The following is a 13,241-nucleotide window of genomic DNA, read 5'->3' on the forward strand; positions in this document are numbered from 1 at the left end:
GTCTGGGAACAAATCGCCCTCTATCCCTCAAGAGTCGCTTTTTGAGAGCATCTCAGAACGACAGAATGGTAATAATAGTATAGCTCATATTTCTAGACTATTTTTAGGTTTGTAATAAATTTCCTGTTTGTTGTTGTTTGTCCTTTGTTCTCAAAGAGAACCAATGACACATCAGCAGGGTGACGTCTTGACTTTCAAGTGAATTGGATTTTAGTGAGGCAGAGCTGTGCGAAGTCATCAGCCTTACTCTCTCCTCCAGAGTCATTGGAGTTCAAATGGCAAGACAAAGGTCAGGATGACTGGCGATGGCCTCAGATGCAGTGAGAGACCTTGGCCTTTTTAAACTAAAGTCTTTTCCCAGGTATCAGTTTGTCTGAGGCAATGCCCATTCAGTAGTTAAAGGCTAGGTTAGGAATTGAGACAAAAGATGGCCTAGTTTGCCTTTGCAAAAGCATCAGTTTGGGAGTGGCACATTTCCTGGCAAGAACTATATGAGAAAGATGATGCAAATATAATAGTTATTATTTTGGCTGCTACTACTTGAAGGCCAGGTATGTTACACTTTACCCTTCTCCTAGGGTTCTCAGGTACCTTTAGGAGACTTAAGTGTAGCTAGTCTCTGCCATTGGCTCAATTCCTCCCAATTCTAGAGGTCCCCTGTACCTTAGTTCCATTTAACCATGTAAGAGTCAGATTAGCTTTTAAAAAGAAATATTTGCTTCAAAGATATAGCAAGAACAAACATACAAACTTTCCCTCTAGCACCTGAGAGCACAATCTTGCCTATTTTCCCTCTATCTCTGGGGAGGGGAAGGGGATTAGGCTCTCAGTTCCTATAGAACATGGTTCCACCAAGTTTCAGATTCAAAGTACCCTTGGATTTGTGTCCCAGGACCCTGGCTTCTCAGGGTTTCCTTGCTGGACTGGTAGCAACATCTGACCTGGGATCTTGGTTCCAAGGTTACTATGGCTTGAGCTCCCAGGTATAGGGATTGCATGCCTGTGCTGAAATAGACCCAAACCTCAAGCCATAACCTTGGGGCTACAGGATCTAAATGGGGAGGGGAAGGTGGACCCCACCTCCCCCTGCACAGAGCTTAGTGTATGGTGCCCATATTGTGGTGAGCAAGATTCACATACATCCATCCACACATCCACACACACACACACACACACACACACACACACACACACCACTAGAAAGAGAACAAGACAATGGAATGATTTTAAAGACACGGCTAGTTTCAGCTACATAGACAATGGTAAGAGGCTACTTCTACCCACGTGCTAGAGAAATACAGAACTTCTCCCAGGAGTAGATCCCTACCCTCTCCCACATGGGTGCCACGTCCTGGGCATGCACAAAGCTCAGTTACACAGGTATTATGGCTCTCATTTTACAAATGAGGAAACTGTGAATGGTGTGAAAAGTGAAAGGAAACTCAGGTGAAGGAAATGGCAGAGTAGGAACTCAAGTCTGCTGAATATACTGTACCGTATTTCCTCTAATAAGTAGGATGGGTATTAGCCCTATTTTTTTAATAGATGAGGAAACTGAAACCCAGAGAGATTCCGTGATTTGATTAAGGTCACACAAATTATAAGTGGTAGAACTGGGGCTCCAACAGGTTGTTTGGCACCAGGTCTGGTGCTCTTGCCAATATGTTATGCTGCTAACTCTTAAAATGAATGCCAACAATTATGATTCTGAGTCATCAAAAAAGGTTAAGTCATGTTTAGTATTCTACATTTAAGAAAACAGAGATGTGCAACGTTATTTCTAGAAAGATTTCCATCCCAAATATTTACAATTTTAAAAACATCTGATACCTAATGAGTTAACCTGTTATCTGGAATTTTAACCTTTGTGGACCAGCTTGTTAGTGGAAGATATTACTTTATTAACATCTATACTTAACAGATAATGATTAAAGAGGAAGAAAGTCTGCATAGCGATTATCAGGAATTTTTGTCAAATGTTTTATTATAAATGTTGTCATATTGTGCACTGTCAATAATTATTAGGGAAAGCTAACATGTTGGATGGTAGAGTTAGGATCCCAAGAGAACACAACAGGAGAGAATGTTGAATTGAATCTAATAACATGAAATTTAATTGGAATAACTATAAGATTTACCCTCAGTTTCAAAATGTTGATTTTACAAGTACTTTACAGGGAAGGCATCTGAATTCATCTGAAAAATGATCTGGCAGTTTAAGTGAACTACAAACTCACTATTAGTGAACAATGTGATAATGGCAGCCAAAAAGCTAATCCAACTTGAGTTCTGTCCTGGTGATGGACTGTGTGTGCTTTCTGAGGACCATCCCAGCAAAGTATATGGATACTCATCACCAATAGATCATCCATTAGGTGATAAATTCCTTCACCATGGCAAACCAAGAAACAGAAAAATACAAAATGGCTCTTAGTAGCAGAAGGACAGATGAAAGGGTCAAATTTAAATGTTGTTATTTTAAGTACGTGAGGTTCTTATCCAGTGACCAACAACATCACATATTGTTGGATAAAATGAATCATATAAATATTGACATTTTCAATATAATTGAAACCAGAAGATGAAAGGAAATTGCATCAAACACATGTATGTCTAGAAGAGAAAGTAGACTAGTGATGTAGTAAGAGTAAGGGATGATTAATGTGTACTCCATTGTTGTTGTAGTTCAGTTGTTCTCAACTCTTTGTGATCCTATTTGGGGTTTTCTTGGCAAAGATACTGGAATGGTTTGCCGTTTCCTTTTCTAGTTCATTATATAGTGAGGAAACTGAGGCAAACAGGGTTAAATGACTTGCCCAGGGTCACACAGTTAGTAAGTGTCTAAGGCTATATTTGAACTTAAAAGAGAAGTCTTTCTGACTCCAGGCCCGGCACTTTATCCGCTGTGCCACCTAGCTGCCCATGTAACCCATTACTACTGACAAAATAGTGAGAGATCTAGCACAAGGTTTGTAGCAAATTGGATTAATCTCCCATGAGAAAGCATATCTAGGTTGTCATCTGCACCACTGGAGGGAGTTGTTCATATTGAGGAGATAACATATTGATCCAACTATCAAATTAAGAAAAAACAATAATTAGAGTTATCCAAAAGAGGAACGAGCTATTTTGGAGGCAAAGAACCTCTCCATTGCCTTTTCTTAAAGACTTCACTTTAAGAAGAGGCAAGTTGACTGCTCCTCAGTGATGTTGGTGAAGCGGATCTTGTTCAGGGTTAAGTTGGAGAAAATGGTCTCTGGGGTCCCTTCAAACTCAGAGATTTTGAAATTCTGTGATTATCGTTCCCTTCTTTATAGATCAGAAAACTGAGGTTCAAAGTTGTGCTGTAAGCTCATAAAATAGGGCTGTTATGGGGGTTGAGTGAAATACTAGATGTAAAACATTATACAAATGGAAAGTGATGGTGGTGGTCATATTTCTCTGAATCCATTTCTTGGCACACTGTGGGCAAAAACTTGATCCCAGAATAGCCAACTTTCTGGTGATGAGACTCAGGCTGGTCCTTGGACCAAGGACATAGAGTCTGTTTCAAGCGCTGTGACTGGAACCTTTCCATACTGGAAAAGTTTATTCTGCCCTGGCAAAACTGCTGAAAGCCCAGGAGCCATCTCCATGCCACAGTGAGGCACTGAATAAGACTTTTGTGGAAGAATCAGACAAAGGCCTCCATTTCTTTGGAAAGAACCTCTAAGGGGTATTTCCTGAAAGACATGGAAAAGAATTGCATGGGATAAGAAGTCTTGGATGAGTTGTGATTTGCACCAGTAGAGGGAATACTTACAACAATGAGTTTTTTGAAATATGTATGTATACACACATTCAAATATACACACTGAGTTCTTAAAAAACAAAAAAACTGGTCATCTAGGTTTACTGTAGGGGATGTCCCCAAAGTCTTAGTGCAGTTTTAATCTATTAAAGCTCAATAAAGCATTATACAAGAACACTCTGTATGATGATAACCAGAATATAACATTCCCTGGTATCCCAGACAATAAAGATTTTATGTTTGTTGGCTCTGTTGAAATGTTGAGACAAGAACAGAGAGGCTCTAAGATTGCCATTGTAATTAGTAGAATATAAGCTACCTAAAGACACATAAGATTTCATTTTTGTCTTTTTTTCTTATCTCCTAGCATAGTACCTTCCACATAGTAGGTGCTTAATAAATATTTACTGGTGTCCCAATTTCTGTACTGCCCAGTGGATTTTAGAAAGGGAAAGACATGCAGTAGGCCATATGGAAAGGATTTGTGAAGTAATAATGCTATTTCTACCTCCTAAAGCCGCTGCATGTGTCCAGCTGAAAATCCTGGCTGCAGAGACCAGCCCTTCACTATCCTGTACCGAGACATGGACGTGGTATCAGGACGTTCTGTTCCCGCTGACATCTTCCAAATGCAAGCAACCACTCGGTATCCTGGTGCCTATTACATCTTTCAGATCAAATCTGGGAATGAGGGCAGAGAATTCTATATGAGGGTAAGTGTTCAGTGAGTAGAGAGCTTCTAATGGTTATTAACAATTGTCCTTCCAGTCTTGACATCAAAGATTTATAGTGTTGTGTTTATGGGACTGGATGTTCTCAGTGGGGCAAGTGGTAGGAGGGATGGGCAAGGAAGCAGCATGGTGTGATGGAAAGAGAATTGGACTAGTAGCCATGGAGCCTGGATTCTAGTTCCAATTCTGCCCCTAACTTTTGCATGACCTTTTCTCAGTTTCTGCATCTATAGAATGGGACAGTTGGGACAGATCAGAGATGTCAAGCACTTTGCTCACAGCCTGTGACACTCGACACTGTGGTCTTAGATTAAAATGTAATTGGGAAATATTTAGCAAAACAAATAAAATAAAGTCGAACACAGACAATGTTAATATGTGGTTTTTCAAGTCAGTATGTAGTCCACAGAGATCCTCATGTATGGCTTTAGTGGTCCTTGACACTGTTGGGGTAGATGACCTCTAAGGACCCTTCCAGTTTCAACATTCTTTGGTATGTGTTCTAATCTGTGTCCTTAGCTCATTTCCAGCTCTAAAATTCTAGCTCTAACTGATGTAAGTGGAAAGATCACTGGATTTAAAGGCAGAAGATCTGAGTTTAAGGCCCAGGTCTTCCACTATTAACTAAATGACCTTGAACAAGTAACTTAACCTCTTTAAGCCTCAGTTTTCACCCCTGTAAAATGGAATTATCAAATTCATGAGGCTATTGTGAGGAAAGTGTTTTGTAACCCTTAAACTCATATAAATATGAAACATTATAATGATTAAGGGCCTTCCCAGCCCTGATACTCAGTGATTATGTGACAAAGGGGACATGGTTCAACCAGTGATATTTATTGTACCTCCAGTTTATGGGAAGAACTCCACTGGTCACAGTGGGATGGTACAAAGGAAGAAAACAATGCCTTAAGGATTTTATTGTCTTATAATGGAAGCAAGACAGAGGATCATGCCTAGATATTACTAAGCTTTCTATGGGACTATATTTTTGACGATTCTATTCCATATTTTCTCCTACCAGCCTCTCTATCCAATTATTCCTGCTAGACTTGATACTTTTTCTCTGCAGTATATTTAAGGGTTGTAGGATCTGGAAAAGGAAGTTTTATTATGAAAAAGAAAGGTAATGGTGGGATAAGAGTGAAAACTCATTCCTATATAATCCCAAATCCATAAGTAGCTACTGATTTCTAGCTGATTTACATGTCTGTGAAGGCTTTTGAAGTACAAAGTTTAGAAGGTTATAAGAATATGTCATTCCACATATTAGTTCCATTTTAATATTTCGAGACTCTGAGGATCTCTCAAATATTGATTTGCAATTTACAAGGTATGTCACTGGAGGCATGTGTTACCCCTTTGAGTTTTAAAGATTGCTACTGCTGGTCACAGATTGAAAATCTATGCTAGGTACTGGGGATACAAGTTAAAAATATCACAATCTTTTCCAGAGCTATAATTACCCAGAACTATGTCTGGGGCAAATTCATTAGGAGAGGACAGTCCTACCAAAGATGATTTAAATCAGGAGGAGGAAACTTGTCCTCCAGGGTCCAATGGAAGGCTTCCTTCCAGGAATGAGCAATGGCTTACATTAACATAAGGAAGTAGGAAAGGACAGGATGATAACAAGAAGTCCAGTTTGGCTAGAATATACATTCCAGTATGTGGATGGGTGTGGTATGAAATAAGACTAGAAAAGATAAGCTAGAGCCAGTCTGTAGAGGACCTTATATACTAAGTTGAGAAGTCTGTTTTGTCCTATAAAATATAACTACAGCTGATGAGAAATCCTCAGTAGTGTTTTATCAGCTCTGCTTTTTATTAATTACATGACCTTGGGCAATTTACTCCCCTGCTATGGGCCTTCGTTTCCTCATCTATAAAATGAGAGGACTGCACTAGATGAACTCTAAATTCCTATGCAGATCATCCTGAGATCTGTATATCCAGCCCTAATCTCTCTCCCGAGTTCTAATCCCACATCACCAATCACTTTTTGGAAATCTTAAACTGAATGTCTCGAACACCAGATGTTCAAAACAGAACTCAGTATTTTTCTCTTTATTGTCTCTTCCCAATTTATCTATTACTTTCAAGTATATCACCATCCTCGCAGTCACCCAGGCTGATTTACATGTGGTCCTCTCCACAGTTCCAATATGTTGTTCAAACCTAGTTCAGTATATATTTATTAAGCACCTAGTATCTGCCAGGCACTATGCTAATTTCTGGGAATACAAATAAGAAAAAGAAAGTCCCTGCCCTCAAGAAGTTTATCATCTAATCTAATTGTTGGGGATACAAATAAGAAAGACAAGGAGTTCCTGCCCACTTATGAACTTAATGGGGGAAGACAAGGAGCTTATAAACTAATGGGGGAAGAGAGCACAATAAAAGAAGTTGGAAAGAGGGGGGCCACCGGAGGGCACCTGACTTGGTGATGTGGAGCCCAAACTAAGCAGAGCCGCTGATGGAAAGCTGAGAGTTGAGAAGTTCAGATCCTACCTCTCTATAAAGGAAAGCTTTGGGAGGGGTTTAGTGCTTCACCCTGCAAACCTCCAATCAGAGGGGAAAGAAAGCTGAGGGAGTGGAGAAGGTGTTGAGTATCCAAAGCAGAGTCAATTAGCAGGATAATGAGATTTCAGGTGAGCAGCTTACCAGCATGAAGTTCTGTGGAGTCCAAACCAAGCAGAGCTACTGATGGAAAGTGAAGAATTTTTACCTTTGACATGTCTCATATGTATCCCTCTCTCTTTATTTATCTAGCCATCACTCTAGTAAGGCTCTCATCACCTCTTGCTTAGACTTCTGCCATAGCCCTCTGATTAGGCTCCCTTCCTCAAGTCTCCCCCAACTCTAATCTATTCTCTACTCAATTGTCAAAGGGATCTTCTCAAAGCGCAGGTCACCACCTCCCAACTCCCTCAATAAACTCCAGTGGCTTCCTGTTATCTATATCCACATTCTAGTTCTATGCCACAAAATGTTAGTGATTCCTATGAGACTGTCTCCTTGTATAGTTTACCTTGTTTATTACAATACTCCAGTGACTTCCTATTGCCTCTAGGATAAAATAGATACTCCCATATGGGGCATTTAAAGCCCTTTACTTCAGGGCAGCTAGGTGGTGCAGTGGATAGAATGTTGGTGGGCTTGGAGTCAGGAAGACTCATTTTTCTGAGTTCAAAACTGGCCTCAGACACTTACTGTGACCCTGAGCAAGTCATTTAACCCTGCCTGCCTCAGTTTCTTCACCTGTAAAATGAACTGGAGAAGGAAATGGCAAACCACTCCAGTATCTTTGCCAAGAAAACCTCAAATGAGGTCGTGGAGAGTCAGACATGACTGAAAAAAAACACATTAATTCCCCTTCTAGATTCTTTGATCCAGTCATACTGATTTTCTCTTTGTTCTTGACAAAGGACACTCTGTATACCACCTATTTTCCTTCCCGCTGGTCACCCCTATCCCCTCTATCTGAAATTCATTTCCTCCTCATTGAATTCATCTCTTATTTCAAGATTCAGCTCAATATCACCTTCAACATGAAGCTCTTCCTGATGTCCCCAATTCTTAGTGTCCATCTTTCCTAACTACCTCTTGTTTATTTACATTCATTCTCTTTGTTCTGTAAATATTTATATTTGAACTTGTCACCCCAGTTAGAACAATCACTGGTTCTCTCAATTGAGGTTCTTCTTACTGCATGTCGGGCCTGCTGCTTTTAATAAAATCTGACTTGGGCATTTCCTTCCCATTAACAGCATAAAGACTTCTTGAGATATGCATGGTTCCAGATATAAGCTCACAGGGACGTATAGATACTTAGCAACCTTTGTTATTTGTATGTGTTATGTATACTCTAAATCCCATATTCAGGTACTATCTTTTTAATCAGCTGTTTTCTTTCAAAATCACTTCTTTTTTGGAGCCCTAATCTTCAGTTGGCAAGAATGATAAAAATCCTAGTCAGTCAGTAAACATTTATTAAATGTCTTCTATGTGCCAGACACTGTGCTAAGCTCTTTTGCAAATATTATCTCATTTAATCCTCACAACAATGCTGATAGATAGGTGCTATTATTATCACCATTTTACAGTTGAGGAAACTGAGGCAAATGGAGGTACATTGATTTGCCCAGGGTCACCCAGCTGGTAAGTGTCTGAGACCAGATGAACTCAGATCTTCCTGACTCCAGACCTAGTGCTTTATTCACTCTGCCACCTAGCTGCCTCATGGAGTTCAAGAAAGAAAGAGATTGGGGTTGGATATACAGATTTAGGATTCATCTGTATATGTAATTGAAACCATGGGAATGGAGGAAATTGTCAAGGAAAACAATCTAATTTGGCAAAGAAGATAGATTTAGAGGAGAAGGTTGAAGAAAGAGATTTTGAGGACATCTGTACTTAGTGGACAAGTGGAAAAGAACCATTAAAGCAGGCAGAAGCAGTGGTCGGAGAGGTAGAGGGAGAACAAATATGGAAGCCAAAGGATAGAATATCAAAGAGATAGTTATCAACAACGTAGAATGCTGCAGAAAGATTGAGGAGGAAAAGACCTTTGGATTTGATAACTACATTTAAGAGTTTATTGTTGATCTTGGAGAAAAATTTTAAAATAAACCGTTGGTGATGGAAGCCAGATTGTAAGGGATTGAAGAATGAGAGGGTTGTGAGGCAGTGGAGACTGTGAATGTTACTAATTTATTCTGAGTTTCTAAAGCAAAAGGAAGGAGATTCTAGATGATAATTTGGAGAGATGGTAGGGATAAGCGATAGAGAGGACTTACAGATAGAGGGAAAAACAACGACAACCCTTAAAGGAGAGACTGATGATGAGAACACATGGGAATGTTTGGTGGAAAACGTCCTAGAGGAGATGGCAAGATCTATGCCATCTCATCAGCTAAGATAAGAGGGATAGACGAGAGATTGAGTGAGGGCATAAAGAAGTAATGATGTTCAGAGGATGGATGACAATGGAGCTCATGATGGATAGCCTCAAAATTCTCAGTAAAATAGCAGATCTTCTAGGGGAGAAGTGGTCAGGAGTGGCGTTAAAGGCTAGGGGAAAGAAAAGAACATTTGAAGCAGCCATTGTGGGTAATATGATAGGGAGTTCATCAGCTATGAATGAAAAGATTGCCGGGCAGAAGTGAGGCCTAATTAAGATTAGGTCATTTAAATTTATACTAAATGTGGTTGACTGTGCTCTTATGAGTTCCTGTAGCAATAGAAAAGGGTAATGGTGGGGATAACTAAGGGTGCAGGATAGTAGGATGGGGACACTTACAGGATGAATAAGCAAGGAATTAGTGGAGGATGGCGCACTGTTGAAGAGGCTGATTCTGCAGTCATGACTTTGAAGAGAGTGAAGCTAGAGCAGGCATAGTAGGACCACCAGGAGAGATTGAGGACAAAGAGTAGGTTTAGAAGGAAGGAAGTTTTGGGAGAGCTGAGGACAGGATATTGTGACCAGAGAGAGGAATTTCAAAATTCTGGATCTTAGAAGTGGAGTAATTTTACTTGTGACTCCCTGATAAAGAGGAGATGGAGCTCATGTTGTGGGAGCTGAAGACGTGGATGAACTGAGAGGCCTGTTTGTTAGAGGAGTGGAGGTGGGTAATTAATATTAAAGATATCCACATACAATTGTGGGGATTGGGTTGTAGATGAAGACAGGTATTGAAGTCATTGAGAAAGGTCCAAGAGTTTCCTTATAATTGTGGCAAAAGAGAATTTTGCTATTGATGTCACTCAAGAAGAAGAAAGGAAGGGAAGAGGGAACTGGTTTTTTTAATTAATTTATTTATTTTTAGTTTTCCAGATTCACTTCAATAAACTTTTGAGTTCCAAATTTTCTCTCCATCTCTCCCTTCCCCCCCACCCCAAGATGGTGTGCAATCTGATATAGGCTCTACATATACATTCCTATTAAACATGTTTTCACATTAGTCATGTTGTAAAGAAGAATTAGAACCAATAGGAGGAACCACAAGAAAGAGGAAACAAAACAAAACAGAAGGAAAAGAAAAAAGCAAATTGTGTGCTTTGATCTGCATTCAGACTCCATTGTTCTTTCTCTGGATGTGGATAGCATTTTACATCATTAGACTTTTGGAGATGCTGGGAAGAGCTAAGTCTATCAAAGTTAGTCATTGCACAATGTGGCTGTTAGTGTGTACAATGTTCTCCTGGTTCTGCTCATTTCACTCAGTATCAGTCCATACAAGTCTTTCCAGGTTTTTCTGAAGTCTGCCTGCTCATCATTTCTTATAGCACAATAGTATTCCATTACATTCATATAGCACAACTTGTTCATCCATTCCCCAACTGTTGGGCATCCCCTCAATGTCCAATTCTTTGCCACTACAGAAAGAGCTGCTATAAATATTTTTGCACATGTGAGTCCTTTTCCCATTTTTATGATCTCTTTGGGGTACAGACCTAGAAGTGGTATTGCCGGTTTTATAGCCCTTTGGGCATAGTTCCAAATTGCTCTCCAAAATGGTTGGATCAATTCATTGCTCCACCAACAATGCATTAGTGTTACAATTTTCCCGCATCTTCTCCAGCATTCATCATTGTCCTGTTTTGTCATGTTGGCCAATTTGATAGGTGTGATGTGGTACCCCAGAGTTGTTTTAATTTGCATTTCTCTAATCAATAGTGATTTAGAGCATTTTTTCATATGACTATAGATAGCTTTAATTTCTTCATCTGAAAGCTACCTGTTCATATCCTTTGACCATTTATCAATTGGAAAATGACTTGTATTTTTATAAATTTGACTTAGTTCTCTATGTATTTTAGAAATGAGGCCCTTATCAGTGATACTGGTTGTAAAAATTCTTTCCCACTGATAAGAGTCAGTATTTATAGTGGAAAGAGCACTAGATTCTGGAATCAAGAAAACTAATTCCACAATCTGCTTTTATCTTGACTGTGTGTCTTGGATAAGTCTCTTTCCTTCCCTTTGTCTTTGTTTCTTTATTTGTAGAATGAAAGGGCTGGGCTAGGTGATCTCTGAGGCCCCCTTTGGTCCTGAAGCTATTATCCTATGATATATAAAGTCTCTTCTAGCTCTAAATTCCGTAATCTCATGGTCTATTTTTGGGAAGGCACATTGGCTCTGGAGGTCTGAAGACATGGTTTTAAATTCTACCTCTGACACTACCTATGTACAAGTCACTGACATGACAGTGTAGCATAATGGTCAGGGCACTAGGTTTTGAGTCAAGGAGATCGGGGTTCAAATCCTGCCTTAGACATAAGAAGTAGCACCCTGGGCAAGTCATTTAACCCCTCTGTTCCTTCCTCATCTGTAAAAAGAGGGATGTGGACCTGATGGCCTCTAGGATCTTTTCTAGCTTTAAATTTATGAGCCTAGGCAGAGCTGTGTCTAACCACATATCATTTGCTTGATGCCCACTCCCATGTACCCCTTCTCTAGTCATGGGATAGCGGGAGTAAGCTCAGCTGGTGCTATTCAGGTAGATGTCTCTAAGGCTGTTTCTGACCACCACTTTCATCCTTACTTACCCCTCCAGGTCTAGTGCATGCTGTATTTGGTATCTGGAGCAGCATGAACCATGACTATTGTGGACACCCAGGAACACCACCACTTACCACAATGGTGACACAAGAAAAGAAAGACTCAGGACCAAAAACTTACGGGCTTGTGCTGCACCACACCTCTCGGTGTTAAACCTGTACCCAGCTAGGTAGTACATTGTATAGAGCCCGGAGCCTGGAGTCAAGAAGACTCAAGTTCAAATCTGGCCTCAAACACTTAACAGTTCTGTGAACCTGGGCAAGTCACTTAGCCCTGTTTGCCTCAGTTTTTTAATTAGCATATTAATAGCCCCTATCTCATGGAGTTATTGTAAGGATCAAATGAGGTAATATTTGTAAAGCACTTAGCACTGTGTGCCTGGCACATAGTAGGTGTGTATTATACATGCTTATTCTTGCTCGCCTCCCTTTACTCATGCTCACAACGGTGCCCTTTCTCATGACCATGTGTAGACTCGTTTCATTCCAGATGCACTAGACTCCTTCCTTCTCTCTGACACATCAAGATCACAGCTGAGACAGAAGAGGACAATAGATTAGCTTGTGGCCACCACCAAAGGACACTGCCTCAGTTTGATAACTCGAGTGAGACAAGCTATCAGCTGCTGACGCTTCATATCTCCCTCCACATGGAGGTGTTTTTCTAACCTTGCTCTGTACCGTGCTCCCACCTGCTTGGGACTTTCTGCTCTTGGACTTAGTCCATAATTTCTTGCCTTGCCTTCCTGATCTACTGCCTTTGTGAGCTCCAGATTTCGACCTTAGCCCAAATTTCTGTTTGCTCTCCTGGACCTTGGTTTGCAACACACCCTACCCCACGCCCATCTCCAGGTGTGTTTTCTCTCTCTGTAGGCCTATCTCTTGCCTCTTATCTCTGGTGTGCATTGGCCCTCTTCCCTAACTCTTTAACTTCCCTAACAGCAGCTATCCTAAATATTCCAATGCCAAAAGCCAGACCAGAGGGGGAAAAAAAATGGTTGCACTCTTGTAATAAGTTCCTTCTGAGTAGAGATTGTGTTATTCTTTGTATTTACATCTCCAGAACTTAGTATAGTACCTGCCACATAGTAGGTACTTAATGCAATCTATATAAGTTCTAAGAATTCATATTCCAACTTTCAGCCTTACTGATACAT

General features: G+C 40.2%; 1 protein-coding gene across 1 annotated transcript in view; it reads left to right on the forward strand.

Annotated features, from left to right (window-relative positions):
- Positions 1–13,241, forward strand: part of FBLN5 (fibulin 5) — a 131,640-nt gene that overhangs the window by 102,640 nt on the left and 15,759 nt on the right. Inside the window, 1 exon segment of the mRNA XM_027869949.1 lies at positions 4,308–4,503. Within this exon segment, the coding sequence (XP_027725750.1) occupies positions 4,308–4,503 (196 nt within the window).

This window comes from Vombatus ursinus, unplaced genomic scaffold (genome assembly GCF_900497805.2).
Source record: "Vombatus ursinus unplaced genomic scaffold, bare-nosed wombat genome assembly UNPS02014794.1, whole genome shotgun sequence".
Lineage (NCBI taxonomy): Eukaryota > Metazoa > Chordata > Mammalia > Diprotodontia > Vombatidae > Vombatus > Vombatus ursinus.